The sequence below is a fragment of the Vigna unguiculata genome, chromosome 7 (assembly GCF_037176805.1).
Source record: "Vigna unguiculata cultivar grain cowpea cultivar isolate G323 ecotype 2 chromosome 7, ASM3717680v1, whole genome shotgun sequence".
Lineage (NCBI taxonomy): Eukaryota > Viridiplantae > Streptophyta > Magnoliopsida > Fabales > Fabaceae > Vigna > Vigna unguiculata.
Window position 1 is genome coordinate 36,230,283 of NC_140798.1, and position 16,242 is coordinate 36,246,524.

The 16,242-nt window shown below is 33.8% G+C and overlaps 2 protein-coding genes across 5 annotated transcripts; both read left to right on the forward strand.

Annotated features, from left to right (window-relative positions):
• The first annotated feature begins 675 nt into the window (after positions 1 to 675).
• Positions 676 to 5,217, forward strand: LOC114190861 (putative methyltransferase PMT8). 2 transcript variants are annotated; one of them, XM_028079914.2, is made up of 8 exons: positions 676 to 882; positions 1,780 to 2,201; positions 2,684 to 2,848; positions 2,944 to 3,126; positions 3,292 to 3,886; positions 4,045 to 4,157; positions 4,250 to 4,470; positions 4,553 to 5,217. In XM_028079914.2, the coding sequence occupies exons 2-8, from the start codon at positions 1,950 to 1,952 to the stop codon at positions 4,863 to 4,865; spliced, it is 1,842 nt and encodes a 613-aa protein (XP_027935715.1). In that variant the 5' UTR covers positions 676 to 882; positions 1,780 to 1,949; the 3' UTR covers positions 4,866 to 5,217. The 2 variants fall into 2 exon arrangements, with proteins under 2 accessions (XP_027935715.1, XP_027935720.1); XM_028079919.2 differs by having other exon boundaries at positions 790 to 1,104.
• Positions 5,218 to 7,361: 2,144 nt separating this feature from the next.
• On the forward strand, positions 7,362 to 14,645 carry LOC114191778 (uncharacterized). 3 transcript variants are annotated; one of them, XM_028081165.2, is made up of 15 exons: positions 7,409 to 7,607; positions 7,871 to 8,072; positions 8,589 to 8,821; positions 9,254 to 9,428; positions 9,540 to 9,623; positions 9,709 to 9,950; positions 10,073 to 10,292; positions 10,537 to 10,616; positions 10,721 to 10,805; positions 11,359 to 11,490; positions 11,572 to 11,685; positions 11,779 to 11,826; positions 12,771 to 12,855; positions 13,523 to 13,579; positions 14,134 to 14,645. In XM_028081165.2, the coding sequence occupies exons 3-15, from the start codon at positions 8,607 to 8,609 to the stop codon at positions 14,232 to 14,234; spliced, it is 1,638 nt and encodes a 545-aa protein (XP_027936966.1). In that variant the 5' UTR covers positions 7,409 to 7,607; positions 7,871 to 8,072; positions 8,589 to 8,606; the 3' UTR covers positions 14,235 to 14,645. The 3 variants fall into 3 exon arrangements, with proteins under 3 accessions (XP_027936965.1, XP_085532321.1, XP_027936966.1); XM_028081164.2 differs by lacking the exon at positions 7,871 to 8,072 and having other exon boundaries at positions 7,362 to 7,607; XM_085676195.1 differs by lacking the exons at positions 7,871 to 8,072; positions 14,134 to 14,645 and adding an exon at positions 13,777 to 14,115 and having other exon boundaries at positions 7,362 to 7,607.
• The last annotated feature ends 1,597 nt before the right edge of the window (positions 14,646 to 16,242 follow it).

Genomic DNA, 16,242 nt, shown 5'->3' on the forward strand with positions numbered 1-16,242 from the left:
TTAAATATGTTTTTGGTCCCTCAAGTTTCAGCGAAATTTGGAATTAGTCCTTCATCAAAACTTTTGACCAATTTAGTCCTTGATATTTCAAAATGCGTGAATTTAGTCCTTTTAACCAAATTTTGTTAAGTTTATCTAACGTTTCGAGCGCATTTCATGATAGTATTTAAGTTAACATTGAAGCAAAAATGTGTTAAAGAGTATAAATAATTTAAATACTATCATGAAATGCGCTTGAAATGTCAGATAAATTTAACAAAATTTGGTTAAAAGGACTAAATTCACGCATTTTGGAAGATGAAGGACTAAATTGATCAAAAGTTTTGATGAGAAACTAAATCCAAATTTCGCTCTTGAGGAACAAAAACATATTTAACCAAAAAAAAATATTAACGGAAAGTGAAGTACAATTTGTCCACAAACATTACTAAATTTGGGTAGAACATATCTTCTGTATAATACGCCGAGGAAGAGATTTAACAAACAGTCTCACGCTTCAAATTTCAACCAATACTATCCCAAATTCACTTTCATTTAACTTCATTCGCAGAAACCGTTCTTTCAACCTCTCATGCGTGAAGCAGCAGATAAGGTGTTTTTTTTTTCTCCTTTTTTTCAAAGAACCATTTTAATTTGACCTTTATTTTGAAATTATTGCATAGAATAGAAAAACACCGACCGACAGAAGAGTTGTAAAAAGGCTGTAGTACCGTGTGGCATGGCGTGACATGATTGTTACATGTTAAGTGCAAACCCACTTTGTTGGTCCAAATGGAATCTCAGTGGTAATCTATCCAACCCACATCATATAGTATACCACAAAAGTCTTGCCACCTCAATCACGGTCAATTTGCTGTCTGCAACTCTTTCCAACTCTTTCAGGTTCCAGCACCAAAATTAACTCACCTTCTTAAGATGATCATTGAACTGCTCCACTGTCACACACGCACATAACAAACTTCAGACATTCATCCAGATCTCATCTCCCTCTTCCTTTTCTTCTTACTTATTTCTACTTATCCTCTTAAAGAATTATTTTTCGGGGACGAAGTTAGGATTTTGATTTCACTTTCTTGCACCCAATTGGATTTTGTTCAGAACCCAGTAAGCTTTTCTTTATGTAATGCTACTTCTGTTAAGTTTGTTTTGTCTGAGTGTGGCGGTTATGATGGATCTGGAACGTTTTACTGCCGGTGGTCATAGTTGTGGCCTACTGAATGTACCTTCGACTCTCTTATGTGATTTGGTGTTGTTAATAAGTATTATGCGTTTTAGTGCTAGTGATGATTGTTTTGTATTGGGCTAGATCTGAAAGTTCAGTTTAATTGTGTGATAGTGTTTGTCATTGAGCTAGTTCATATTGCTCGATCCAAATCCATCTAAGTCTGAATCTTATATGTGCAAAAGGATTTGTTTACTTCTAACTTGTAAGTTGTCACCTTATATCATGTTTCTTTTAAGGGGTGATTCGGATCCATTGTTTTCATGGTCTGCTGTCACTTCAATAGCAACCACCATAACGGCTCTCTTCAATTTCATTTATTTATTTTTCTTTTTTTAATAATCCTCTTCCTTGGTACGTTTTATCCAAAACAATTGCTGAAAAGTAGGAGTGAATCTTGTGAATTTAGTGGTAACTTATTGTTGGACTATATTGTAATTGCTTGAGACACACTCTAGGATTGTACATGTTTGACAATAAACTAAGTTTGGCAATATCTTAACAATCAATAGATTTTCCTATTTCTCCTTTGCTAATTGCTCTTCTCTTGTTTGCAGGTCAATGATTTAGTCAGTGTACTGCGAGGAAACTGTTTGTCTTGTTTATAATTTGAGAAACTAAGATTCAAGTCGGTAATTTGACATTGAATGTCTGGCGAATTGAGATTCTTTTAGACCGTAACTGAACAGTGAAATTTGCAGTTTGGATTTATACTTTCAACTAATAAATGCCGAGGGGGAGATCTGATGGATTGCAACAAAAGCATTCACTTGCTTTCCTCATCGTTGTGGCAATTTTTCTGGGTTTTCTGTATGTGTATGGCGGATCCATCTTTGGTTCTCAGAATAGTGGATCATCTGCTCTTGAATATGGCAGATCTTTGAAAAGACTTGGCTCATCATATTTAGGTGCAGAGGATGATAATGATGGCAATCAAGATGAATCTTCGGCAACCAATATTGTCTTAAAGAGTTTCCCTGTATGTTGATTTGTAAGCTTAGACATAGGGCACATGCATTCATTCTCAATGGCTTCATGCAACATCCATTTATTGCTATTGCTATCATTCATGCTTCATGTAACATCTCTAATGTTTTGTTTTTGCTATTGCTATATGGTTTAATCAGTGGTGTTAGTATTATGAACTCTCTTATTTATTTGAATTTCGGTTGCTAAACTCGGAAGTTCAAGTATGAGAGTTGGATAAGTTTTGATAACATGTTGCTTAAGATGCTTAAAATGTATCATAAATGGAAAAGTAAAACCTGAAGAAAACTAGTTTCCTGTCCACATTCACAATAACATCCCAATCAAGCAACAAGGTTCTTGTTTACGTAATGAAAATGAAAGTAATAGTTTCATAGATAAATAAGTGGACACAATCGAGTTCATGCACATCAATTAAATATACTTCTGGCTCATCAGAAATCTCACGGTGTTTACATGTTTATGCTTTTGAAGGTTTGTGATGATCGTCATTCGGAGTTGATTCCATGCTTAGATAGACATCTTATCTATCAAATGAGGATGAAGTTGGACCTGTCTGTAATGGAGCACTATGAGAGACATTGTCCACCTGCAGAAAGGCGTTACAATTGCTTAATCCCTCCTCCATCAGGATACAAGGTGAAGATTTGTTTTAATAGATGTTATCTCTAACATATCCTCTGATAGACATGTATTGTTCCACTCCAACATTTGTTGTTTCTATAATGTTGCAGGTCCCTATTAAGTGGCCACAGAGCAGAGATGAGGTGTGGAAAGCAAATATCCCACACACTCACCTTGCACATGAGAAGTCTGACCAGAATTGGATGGTTGAAAAAGGTGACAAAATAATGTTCCCTGGAGGTGGAACTCATTTCCACTATGGAGCTGATAAATACATTGCATCAATTGCAAATGTAAGTCTGCATCCGACTTTAATGGTTCTGTCTGTAAAAAATCAGTTATTATGCTTACAAGTACCAGGCTTAACAGTGCTAGTTGTCTGGTAAATTATGTTTATCTAACTTTGCTTGCATTTCACGCATAAATCATTATCTGAAAATTCCAGTTTACTTTGCCAGATGCTGAACTTTTCAAACAATAATCTAAACAATGAAGGAAGATTGCGGACAGTGCTTGATGTTGGCTGCGGTGTTGCAAGTTTTGGAGCATATCTTCTATCATCCGATATCATTGCAATGTCCTTGGCACCAAATGATGTGCATCAGAATCAAATTCAATTTGCCCTAGAAAGAGGAATTCCTGCATATCTTGGTATCCTTGGAACTAAAAGACTCCCTTACCCCAGCCGGTCTTTTGAGCTTGTTCATTGTTCTCGCTGTCGAATTGATTGGCTTCAAAGAGGTGGAATTCTACTTCTTGAACTAGACCGATTGCTGCGACCAGGAGGTTATTTTGCATACTCATCTCCAGAGGCATATGCTCAGGATGAAGAGAATCTCAAGATATGGAAAGAAATGAGTGAGCTTGTGGAGAGTATGTGTTGGAAAATAGCAGCAAAAAGGAACCAAACTGTTGTCTGGCAAAAACATGGGACTAACGACTGCTATATGGAAAGAAAAACTGGTGCTCACCCTCCTCTTTGCCACCCTGAGGATGACCCGGATGCAGTTTGGGGAGTAAATATGAAAGCATGCATAACACCTTACAGTGACCGTGAGTAGTCTTTTCTCTGTGTCACGGATTCTAGTGATTTCCTTTCAAGTATATCAAGCATTGATTTTCTTATTTTGTTTTGTTTAATGATTAAAGAGAACATTTTGAAGATCTGTGTATATGAAACTTGACAACTAAACATTTGTTTATTTTATCAGATGACAACAGAGCCGAGGGCAGTGGTTTAGCTGCATGGCCTGCAAGATTGACTACACCTCCTCCTAGACTAAGTGACTTTGGCTATTCAAATGAAATGTTCGAAAAGGATACGGTAATCAGAACTCAGAACTACATTTGATCTTCTTTTTAAGGATCATATTGTTGGCTTAAATCAATTGTTGACTTAAATCTGGTCATCTGCAGGAACTATGGCAAAGGAGAGTTGCTAAGTACTGGGATCTGTTGAGTCCGAAAATTGCATCAAACACTTTGAGGAACATTATGGATATGAAAGCATACATGGGTTCATTTGCGGCAGCTCTTATAGACAAGAATGTTTGGGTTATGAATGTTGTGCCCAATGTTGGAGTCAATACACTTAAGCTCATATATGACAGAGGTCTCATAGGATCTACTCATGACTGGTATTGAAGCTACTGCATATTTATTGTTTCTTTGACAAATTTCTGCGTATTCATTTTGTTTTGATGTGTTGATCTTAAACAGGTGTGAAGCATTCTCAACATACCCCAGAACCTATGATTTACTTCATGCATGGAATATCTTGTCTGACATAGAAAAGAGAGGTTGCAGTCTTGAGGATCTATTGCTTGAGATGGATCGTGTTCTTCGGCCCACTGGTTTCGTGATCATCCGGGATAAACAGACAGTGATTGATTTTGTAAAGAAGTACCTAAGTGCTTTGCACTGGGAAGCAATTGATTCCAGTTCTGACTCTGTTCAGGATGGTGATGAAGTTGTTTTTATCATCCAGAAGAAACTGTGGCTGACTAGTGAAAGCTTTAGGGACGCAGAATAAATAGGACAACCATTGCATTTTCATCTTCTTACATATTATTATCTGCTGCTGCAAGGGATCAAAGCACTTCCCAAGTAGTGAAGTGGAGCAGTAAACAACTTCATTTTGTAGCATTACATGTTCTTTTCCTTTCATTTCATTTCATTTCATTTCCCTCTTTTCATTCTAATTTTTGGGCGGATGATTATTCATGTGATTAAGACATACATAGGCACGAAGCTTTTATAGGCTATTCAAAATTTTGCCTGCATTTGGGGGTTATGTAAGTGTAAGCTATATAACAATCATGACATAGTAGTCACTTATATAAGTTATATGATTTAATATATACACATTTCTTGTCTGCTCAGAATTTCTTTTATTTTTGGACTTTAATGTCGTCAAGGGGTAGATTTAAAATTTAATTTAATTTTATAAAACTCGTTTGAAATAAAATTTGTATTTATTTATATAATGTAATGTAAACTGATCTTATTTTTAATGAATCAAGACATACATATCTCTTGTGCGTAAAAATCAAATAAGGAATGAAATTATCTATTCAACAAACAAATGATAAATAATATTTAATGTGTTCTAAATGGCTATAAAATAATAAGAAGCTGATGTTAAGAATTATTTAACTTCATGAAATTATATAATATTTGAATCCATTTATAGATATTATAAATTAACTTTATTTATAATTAATATTGAACTTCTTAATGCTATTTTTGTTTATTTAGTACATATGATATGGGTTGGATCGGAATGTATCTTTTTGTTCTATTCTCTTTCTGTAAGTTCTAAATAAATGCCTTTTTTGTATTGAACTTTTGAATCAATATTAAAATAGTTAGATATTGAAGTTTTTATACGATAATATTTGCATCCAACTTTAATATGAAATTATTCATTCATGTTAATTATAAAACCACGTGATAGATTTATTATATGGACTTTGTTACATTTCTGCTATACTGTGCAGTTTTTTTTATAAAGTAATTAATATAATATTTAATAACATGGCGAAATTAAGAAATGCAATTTATAAATAAGTTTAACTTAATATTGTAAAGACTACTTTTTGGGTCAAGAAAAAATGACTCATGTATGTATAGAAAAGGGAAGAGGGTACACATTATGGAATCAAATAGATGAAATCTTAACTCTTAAGTTTTATTTTTCTCTGTATTTATTGTACATAAAATGGTAAAGAAAGCAAAAGAAAAAATAAATGGCTAATATAGATAAAACTACTAATAATATTCATTGTATGATGTTGATTTCATTAAACAAACATTTTGTTCCTTTTATGGTTCCAAATTATAAGCAGATTGAGATTGCAATATTGGATAATTTTAAAAGATCGAAAATAAGAGGAAACTAAAGTTAATGTCTTTTAAAAGTGACAAGAAATCAGAGGGTCAGAATTATCGCATTTAAAGAACTTAGATCCCGTTTTTACAATGTAATGTTTCAAATCTTTGTACGGAATAATTGAAATTAAAGTTTTTTTAATATCACGTCTCTTTTTATTATGCAGCATTAACTGTGGTTGAAATATTAATGTTTGAGATTAGACTAATAATCACTGAATCAGATATGAGAAGTGGAAAGGATCCCAAAATATTTGGTATCCGCCACCAACAATAATTTCTGATAATTGAGATTGTAAAGTAAATAACTTTCATATGAATTAAAAGGTGAAAATATAATTCTTAAGAATTGAGAACTCTGCTGTTAACATTATTAAGTAGATTTGTGATGATAATAAAAGAAAAAAGCACCTTAGTTTGATAACAAATAACAGTGAGAGATGAAAAAGGAGATAAATGAAGTGGTTTCCAACTCTTCTCATTAAAATCTATAATAATAAAGGTGATATAATTGTCCTACATATTTTCTTTTTATATCAATTCCCATTATTATTATTATAATAGCATATTAATAATCTTCCATTACCCACTTTGAATTAAGGGACCCAACACCTTTTCTAGACTTCTTTTCAGTCAGTGGAAACATTACAAGAAGGAAGGATTAAAGAAAATTATGTCTGAACAAAAGAGAAACAATGCTAGGGTTTGGAGAATTCCTAGTGTCATTTGATGTTGTTTTGCCACACTACATAATCATCAACCTAAAATATAAAGGTTGTCTCTTTATGCTGATGAAGAAGAATACTAGAATTGCTCACATCATAATCCATAATACAAGAATTATCCATTTTGGGATAAAGAAATTAAAACTTTGAGTGTTGAGAAACTACGGGACACCTACTCCAAAATCTCTTTTGAATGAATTAACTACAACTGTTTAAACATTGGAAGAAAAAGTTACAAAAAATATCAGATTTAAATTATTCCTTATGGAAATATGTGAAGTGATACACATTAAAAAATTAATTAAAATTTAACCCCTTTCGCTATGTATAGTATAAAATAAAATATTATAACACTCTAAGAGACTTATATAGAACTATCAAATTTGGATGGTAGAAAATAAAGAGGTTCCCAACTTTTAACATAAAAAATATATAAAAGAAAAAACAAAAGAAAAGGAGTAAACGAGGGAATGAATGGGGCATGGAAATGATGGTCGCAAAGTGGTCCTATTTCTTTCTCTCTCTTTCTCCCTCCACCTTCTTTCTTCACACCGATAATCTCGGCTCTTTCACTCCTCTTTCTACTCTTTCTTTCGCTCTATCTGACTCACTTCTTTCGCTCCCACATGCCACAACCTCCTGATTCTCCTCAATTTCAGGTTTTTCACTCTAACACTCTTTTGCTTTTTCAGTCCGAATTACATGTTGTTTTGCTTCTTCAAGTGTTGCTTAATTCATTTCGATTTCGATGATGGGTATCTTCAATTTTAATTCTTGCCTTTTGGGTTTGTGTATGTTTGTTTGGTTGGTTAGTACAATGAGAAGTGAAGTGAAAGTCAATTTTTTTTCGTTGGTGATAGTGACCGGTCTTTGTGGCTGTTCAAGATTGTAATTTGACCTTGTTTTTGTCTACCCATTTAAGGGATTTGACTTGTACTGTGTGCAATTGAGTGTGCTTGATGGATATGTGGGGATCGCTGGTTGGGCCGAAGATCGGGCTGCAGAGCTTTCGAGTAATCTGAAAGTTTACCTCTGCTTCAATTGTCCAGTTTAAGTGTTTTGAACTGGACAGTGTATGATTAATTTGTTTCTGGTAGCCTTCAAGCATGGCAAATTTGATCAAGGTTTTGAAGTCTAATTTGTTGTTAAATGCGTATCTTAGCTAATGGTTATCATTTTGTGAACTGTGGCTGATTGTCCCACTTTGCAATGTTTAGGTTTAATTATATTCATTGTACTGCATTTCCTCACTTTCTCTGACAATTTGTTCCAGTTGACATTGGATTGTTGTAATAACTCTTCTGCCCTTTGTTGTATTTGTATTCTAACAAATACGGATGAATGAAACGAGCACTTGAATTTTTTCTTCTCTATTTGCATTTGATACAGTCACTTGTTTCTTCTGATTTAGTGATTCCAGGGTATTTTTTCGCTCAATGGTTTATTTTTGCTTCCGATCAGCGAAAAAATAGTTGGCAGTTTAAGTTTGTTTATTCGTTAGCAATATTGTCAGGTTTAGGCAGAAGTAAGAGTTATCCTGCCTTGGATTCATATATGTTGAACATTCTTGATTTTCTTTAATGGCAAAATGTTGCCCTTGGTTGAAAAAACTTCTAATATTTTTAGTGCATAACAAGCAGGCTTAAGAGATTTCCAAAATGGATAGGTGCTGGTTTAATAAACTAAAGACAAAAGACAAAACACGGTCTTCAAAAAGCAAGGAGACTACGGGCATTGCAAGAGAAGGGCCAAAACCCCCAACCAGTGAAGTAGCACCTTCAAATGTGACCAAACAGAAGGTTGAAGCTGCAAAGCAGTATATAGAAAACCATTATAAGAAACAAATGAAGGACTTGCAGGAGAGAAAGGACCGGTATGTTTACTTCTATCTTATATTTTGGATCATTGTGATTGTATAATCTGAAGTTCCTGATGACTAATTCTCTACCATGTAAAGTAGTTGTTTTAACTTTTAACTTAGATATAGGCATCTCCCGGGAAATATAAATGAGGGATTTCTTTAGTCTCCTTGCTTGTCATTGTACTAGCCAAATAAGGAGCTAATCAATATTCTTTGACATTGGTATACAATCTTGTATGATGTGTGATTCTTGATATATTGTTCTGTAAAACTTTTCTCTAACTGAAAGATGGATCACTTATCATGACAGAATTGCTTTATTTGTGTTCTTGACATATTGTCCTAAATTATCTCTGATGGGCTGTAGTAGATTATGTGCACACAATTTTTGCAGATCGTAATTGTTGTAAGTTCTTAATAAGGCTAAACACATTATTCTTGCAGGCGTAATATGCTAGAAAAAAAGTTGGCAGATGCTGAAGTCTCTGAGGAAGAGCAGAACAATTTGCTTAAGTATTTTGAGAAAAAGGAGAGGGAATACATGCGCCTTAAGAGGCATAAAATGGGGGCTGATGATTTTGAGCCCTTGACTATGATTGGGAAGGGTGCATTTGGAGAGGTATAATCTACCTTTATTCATTAAAGTTAAAAAAAAAAGGATGTTTCTGATTTTTCACATGTCACAAAAGATTTGCCAGATAATTTGTGACTGCAATATTTTTCTTTATAGGTCAGAGTATGCCGAGAGAAGGCAACTGGTCATGTATATGCTATGAAGAAACTTAAGAAATCAGAGATGCTTCGCAGAGGCCAGGTAACAGAATCATCAGGACTTGCTCTCATTGTTAAAATGAATATTCTCTTGTTAGACTCATTGGTTACTTTTTAACCCTATTTAGGTTGAACATGTAAAAGCTGAGAGGAATCTACTTGCAGAAGTCGACAGCAATTGCATTGTAAAGCTTTATTGTTCCTTTCAAGATGAAGAGTTCTTATATCTCATAATGGAGTATCTGCCTGGTGGTGATATGATGACTTTGCTCATGCGGAAGGATATACTGACAGAAGATGAGGCCAGGTTCTATGTTGGGGAGACTGTCCTAGCTATAGAGTCAATTCATAAACATAATTACATTCATCGGTAGGCTCAAGCTGCAAAATCTAATTTTACACCATTAAAATCTTACTATATTAATTTTACAGTGGTCTTGTTTTCTTACACATAGAAAAGGTATAATATTCTATTTTTTACGTGCATTCCAGAGATATCAAGCCTGACAACTTGTTGCTAGATAGAAATGGTCACATGAAATTATCAGACTTTGGATTATGTAAACCACTAGATTGCAGTAATCTTCAGGAGAAGGACTTCTCTATTGGAAGCAACAGAAGTGGAGCCCTTCAGAGCGACGGACGCCCTTTGGCTCCTAAAAGAAGCCAACAGGAGCAACTCCAGCATTGGCAGAAAAATAGGCGAATGCTTGTAAGTCACTCAATATACATAAGCAGCCATTACAGCGTTATGCCTTGTTAAGTTTCAGGTTATGATTTCGATTTTGTTCTTATCCTGTTAACTGACCCTGTATATTATATATAGTTGAGTTTAAGATGTATTTTTCTTAACAGGTATTTTTCATTTTGTATATACATTTGGGGACCTCCTTCTCTCACTTGTGTTTTGACAAGCTATGGCATTTGAAGCTTTTCTTTTCTTTTCATTACTGCAGGCCTATTCTACAGTTGGAACACCTGATTATATTGCCCCCGAAGTTCTTCTGAAGAAAGGATATGGCATGGAATGTGATTGGTATTATCTACTTTTCCTTTTAAAAAATACCTTGAAGTTCCCTTGGTTTCTCTAGACTTCATATTATTTCAATATGTTCTGATGAGGTTGTGTAATGCTTGTAGGTGGTCCCTGGGAGCAATAATGTATGAAATGCTAGTGGGGTACCCGCCCTTTTATTCAGATGAACCAATGTTGACTTGTAGAAAGGTAATGTTTAGATCAGCTGCTGTTGAACAAGGCTGAATATCCTTGAATTAGGATCAACTGTTGTTGAGTTAGGATGAATATTCTTTCAGCTTTGAGATGTGTAGCACATTGACTTCATTGAATTTTGGTAGATCACTGTGCCTAGGGAAAGCCTATATTGCTAAATGATAAGTACCACTTACCAGTACTTTTTACGACCTTATCATTGATATTTTGCCCGCAGATAGTTCTGAAAGGCTTAAAATTTTTAGCATTGTGTGAAAAAAAAGTGGTGTTTGCCCAGTATCTTAATGCTGATAATTGCATCTTTCTGTTCTTATTACCCCATCTACCCTTTTCTTCCCTGTCTTATAGTAGAGGATGCTCACTATATTTTGGACCATTCATCTGTTGACTGGTGTTGATGTTTTTAAGTAATAAGAGACAGCGTGTCTTAGTTATTAATAATTTGTGACATGAGCATCATGATTCCTTGTATGTCTTCCTTTTACTCTCTTTTCTTTTACTTTCATCAATTATGATCATGTTGTATCTGATACCTTCAAATTTGCAGATAGTAAATTGGAGAAATTATTTGAAATTTCCTGAAGAAGTTAAACTTTCAGCAGAGGCCAAGGATCTTATTAGTAGACTCCTGTGTAATGTTGAGCAAAGGCTTGGAACGAAAGGGGCTGATGAAATAAAGGTGGCGTGGTGTATTATTTTCAGAATTCTATAGTTTACTGTTGGTTACAGTTGATATAATTGGCTGGTTTGTTATTTCCAGGCTCATCCATGGTTCAAAGGTATTGAATGGGACAAGTTGTACCAAATGAAAGCTGCTTTTATTCCTGAGGTTAACGATGAATTAGATACTCAAAATTTTGAGAAGTTTGAAGAGGTATATTTATACATGTTTATTTTCATAGGTATAGATGTGGTTTTTATCTGTCTGTACTAACCCCTTGCTGCTTAATTTACTATTGATGTGTAGGTTGACAACCAAACTCAACCTTCCTCAAAATCAGGCCCATGGAGAAAGGTTAGTTCTAATTATTATTGAAGTTTGAAAATTGTTAGTGTATTATAGCTGGGGTAATTGTGGTGATGTTTTTAATTGGCACAATATTTACTAGTGGACTTTCAGTATCCCAGTTCTTCTTCTTTGAAGATTAATTAAGGTGTGAGATGATGGGTTGTGTAAATGGTAAAGCTGCTGCAATATGCTCCTATCCCATGTGTGTCTTTTCAGATTTATCTATCTGGTGGTTTGTCTATTACTTATTCGTGCTTATCATCCCCAGATAGCAGCATAGTGTTTAAATCTAAAAATGCTTCTTGTCGGTGTCTGCCACAACAAGAAGCCGAGTGATTGCTATTTTAGATATTATAATGCAAACTAAATAAATTATACTACACATATAAACTCAATTACGAACAATTCAAAGAAAATTACTAGCCCAAATATGTCTAAACAATGTCTTAATTGGATACCTAACAGGCTTAACTTGAAGCCCCTCATTGTTGTCCACTTCAATTTGGATTAATTGGCCCAACTTGGGTTCCCCTTCCATATTTTTTTCCTGAGATTGAATATGAGGCCTCCTTTGCCTTAGTCATATGTCCTCCTAACACAATTAAAGGATCGTCCTTCTGAGCTTCCCTCTTTTCTCTTGATGGCCTTCCTCTTGTTCTTCATTACCCTTTGTAGTGCTAATATGTACATGAAACAATAAATATATTTCATAGAGCATGCAGTGAAAGAAGTAAGAACTAAGGTCCTTTGATAGTTTGACTAACTTTCATTTGATTGATTAGCTTTCTTTGGGTCGCAAATTTGCTTTAGATGATGACATTGGGATTTTATCAAATTTTGGTTACAAAAGCTCTAAATACAAATGCGTCTTTATTGAAATTCATTGATGACTATTGTTGATATGGAATGTTCACGTCTGGATTTGTAACTTGCCATGTTATTTTCTGCAGATGCTGTCGTCTAAAGATGTTAACTTTGTTGGGTACACATATAAGAACTTTGAAATCGTGAATGATGATCAACTACCTGAAATTGGTTCGTACATTTTCATCTGTGTGTAATATATTTTGTTTATGCTTTGTTTAAACCCTTTTGTCTCATTTTCATAATTTTCGTTTTATAATAATAAGAAAGTTCCAAAGTTCCTCTTGAAGATATTGCTTCTAATACTCTAATATATTTTTTACTCGTGACAATGTGAATCTAATGGGAAGGTTTTGTCCTCTATCAATTTTATTTGTAATTAACATGAAGTGTTTATCACTAGCTAGGGTTTTATCGAGTAATGTTCTTTGATAAACTTACACTTCAATTGTGGCTTAGTTTTAACATTCAATATTGTACAATACTTTGCGTAGTTTGTGCAAACATTTTACCTTCTAATAATTAATGTACTGGAGTCTACTTTTTAAGTTTTATCAACAGTTGTCAGCCCTTTTAAACCCATTTATTTTGTCCTTTAAAGCAACAAACCTGTGGGAAAAAAATGGTGCATCTGATCTTACTGAAGAAAGAAAACTATGTATATCATGTTAATGCTACCACTTGCAAAATTCTTGTGGATACATCCAATTGACTATAATTTCAATAAAATGTTGCATTTCATGTTTTTATTACTCCCGTCACATACCAAATTTATTGTTCTTTTCCAAATTGATTCATCTTGACACTAATCTTCACAAACAATATGGATGTGTATCAGCTGAATTGAAGAAGAAGAGCACAAAAACTAAGCGGCCATCTATCAAGACCCTATTTGGTAAGCATGTGCCTGTTGTTTCTGCCTTTTGACCACTATATGTGTTGATTTGTTTGAGATCTAGTAATTCGCTTCACTTATAAGTAATGTTGTGATAGCAAATACCTCCATCGTAGAACTATGCATCCTTCTTCATGACATTATAGTTTGGTTTTTCACACACCTCTGATATTTTACCATATTGAACCTCTTTTCAGGTGATAATTTAAAAGTTATGTGAATGAGATACTAAACTACCAACATTTGTGTTAATAAGGTTATCTCAAGTAATAGATCAGCAATAATATACGTTATATTTGCTCAAGGCAACAATAATTGAATTGGATCTTGGATCAGTGTAAAAAGTGTGCAGAATATTGAAATTGGAAAACCGTGTTGTTTAGTAGAATAAATATATGTTACTATTGATGTTGAACAATTCAAGTTCAAGAGCAAAAGGAAAAGATGTCTTCCCTTTTACATATAGAGACAACAGCTATTTAACATTGAGGCAGAAAAGCTTGAAAGTTTTAACTGTCTTGTGGTTATTAAATTGAGCTAATCACTGGCTGCAGATGATGAATCAGCAACGGTTGCTAATCAACCTGCCCAAGGGAGCTTCTTAAAACTCTTACCTACTCAACGTGAAGTTCCTGTGCAGAGTGAATCTCAATGATCTGAGTTAGTATATTTTACAGGGCTTTTACATGGCCATTGAGGTATGACCAGAGAGTTGAATACTGATGGTTTTAGTCTTTCCCACATTCTTTTGTTAGTTTGGCGTGGATAGTTATGGGAGCAAAGGCTCTGAAACTTTGTCGTTTTGGATAGCTGGGTTTTGGGTTGATTGGTATATTTGTCTGTAGAAAAAAAATCTTTAAAGGTATATATTCTTTACATTTTTGGTTGGTGTTGTATTCTTTTGTTCACCATTTATCAAGCTGCAATGTATTGAGAATCCAAGTTATTTCTTTCTTGTAATTAAGTTACTGCTGACGTGCTGACAAGAAAGTGCAATTCTCACATTCTTTTTACTATCATGTAGAAATTCATTACTTTGTAAGGTAACATTTTCTTCTGAACCTCACTTCAAAAGCTCTAGTCTTTGCAACTTAAATCTTTGTGCTCATTCTTTTATGGGATATGGCATGTCAGATTACATAATGTTTGAATATCCACATTAATTGTTTCTTGAAGATAAAATTGTCCTTGCAATACATTGGGTTGGTATCACCAATTTTAAATGCAAATGAGGTGATGAACTAACCACGTAACTTATCTAGCAAAATGAACATATACTCCTCCACAACCCATAATGAGTGGCATCTAGCCAAGTCAATCTTATCTGTTATCTTAGTTCATTCATAAATAAATTCGTTGAATTCTATAACTTACTTTTAGGATGGTTAGTGATTCATTCACATCTTTCTAATTCAATATCTTCTAATCAATAATTAGTAGACCAAAATTAATCGAATAACATTTTTTTGAAAAATGTACTTTTTATGTAATATTTTAAGATGTAAAAAAAAAGGATAGTTGATTTTTAAAATATATTTCCCAAGGTTCTGTATATAAGAAACATATAACCATTTTCAAATGCATAATTATGTTGGGGTATTGTATGCTCGACCCTGTCTCCACTAGTTTTGATGTGATTTAATTGTGTGATTTTAATCTTGTTTTTCATAATAAATAAACACCGATCAAAATTCACGTTGGTTATATTTCCATTCTTCTTTATCGAAAAGGCAAGTCATTTGAAGGGAAAATAAAGTTTTTGTTTTCTTGACACGAAAGGTTTTGTGATACATGTCTTATACACTAATCCATGTTGGTTAAATAGGTTACCAAATTAGGAAAGGTATTTTCTTGTAGAGTATCCTTTAGGTTGAGGTTTCTTCAAACATTCACTTCTGGTCAAGGAGTTAAACGCCCCCAAAAACCTTAAATTTTATAGATAGAGGTAAGTTAACATTTTCATCATTTGGTGATAAATTGTGACATCCATCACATCAAAAAGCATGGAGGCTTGGAGATCTTGGTTATGTTTATTGTAAGAAGATATGTCATTACAGAAAAGAGGGAAGAAACTGCCAAAAACATGTGATGTTGGCTTCAAATGGGAAGGGATAGAGTTTCAAGTTTGTAAAACAATACTACTTCCTCCTCAACTCATTATATGACACTCATGATTAGTGTACTGTATGGCTCACCGTCGGTTAGGCGAACCAAGAACAAGTGGCTGTAGACTGTTTGTTATAGGTGGACCTTTTCTTGATACATTGATGTGATAATCTCTCCGGAGTGCTTTAAAGGAGCCCACAACCAAATACCACCTGCATTCAATTCTAATTGAACTTTGTCTCCACCTCTGTGGAGACCCTCATTGATGAGGATGTATATATTTGCTCCATCCTCGTCCTCATACCCACTATAATACTAATTCCCACCATATCGTGTCCCGATTTAAATTATTAAAATGTTCATAGTCAATGAAATAACCTTATATATATATATATATATATATATATATATATATATATATATATATATATATATATATATTATTACGCACTTTCTATTTTTTATTTTTTCTAATTGTTTGGTTTTAAATATTTTTTATGTCTCGCAAATCAATATTTCTATTTTTTTTAACTTTTTTTATTTATTATATATTTTCT

What these genes read in the sequence shown, in the direction of transcription:
- LOC114190861 (XM_028079914.2), top strand. Translation starts at nt 1,950, where the DNA reads ATGCCGAGGGGGAGATCTGATGGATTGCAACAAAAGCATTCACTTGCT. An exon ending in CTCCTCCATCAGGATACAAG is followed by an intron (nt 2,849 to 2,943) that starts GTGAAGATTTGT and finishes ATAATGTTGCAG; the next exon opens with GTCCCTATTAAGTGGCCACA. An exon ending in CATAACACCTTACAGTGACC is followed by an intron (nt 3,887 to 4,044) that starts GTGAGTAGTCTT and finishes TTATTTTATCAG; the next exon opens with ATGACAACAGAGCCGAGGGC.
- LOC114191778 (XM_028081164.2), top strand. Translation starts at nt 8,607, where the DNA reads ATGGATAGGTGCTGGTTTAATAAACTAAAGACAAAAGACAAAACACGG. An exon ending in CAATGTTGACTTGTAGAAAG is followed by an intron (nt 10,806 to 11,358) that starts GTAATGTTTAGA and finishes TCAAATTTGCAG; the next exon opens with ATAGTAAATTGGAGAAATTA. An exon ending in TGATCAACTACCTGAAATTG is followed by an intron (nt 12,856 to 13,522) that starts GTTCGTACATTT and finishes GATGTGTATCAG; the next exon opens with CTGAATTGAAGAAGAAGAGC.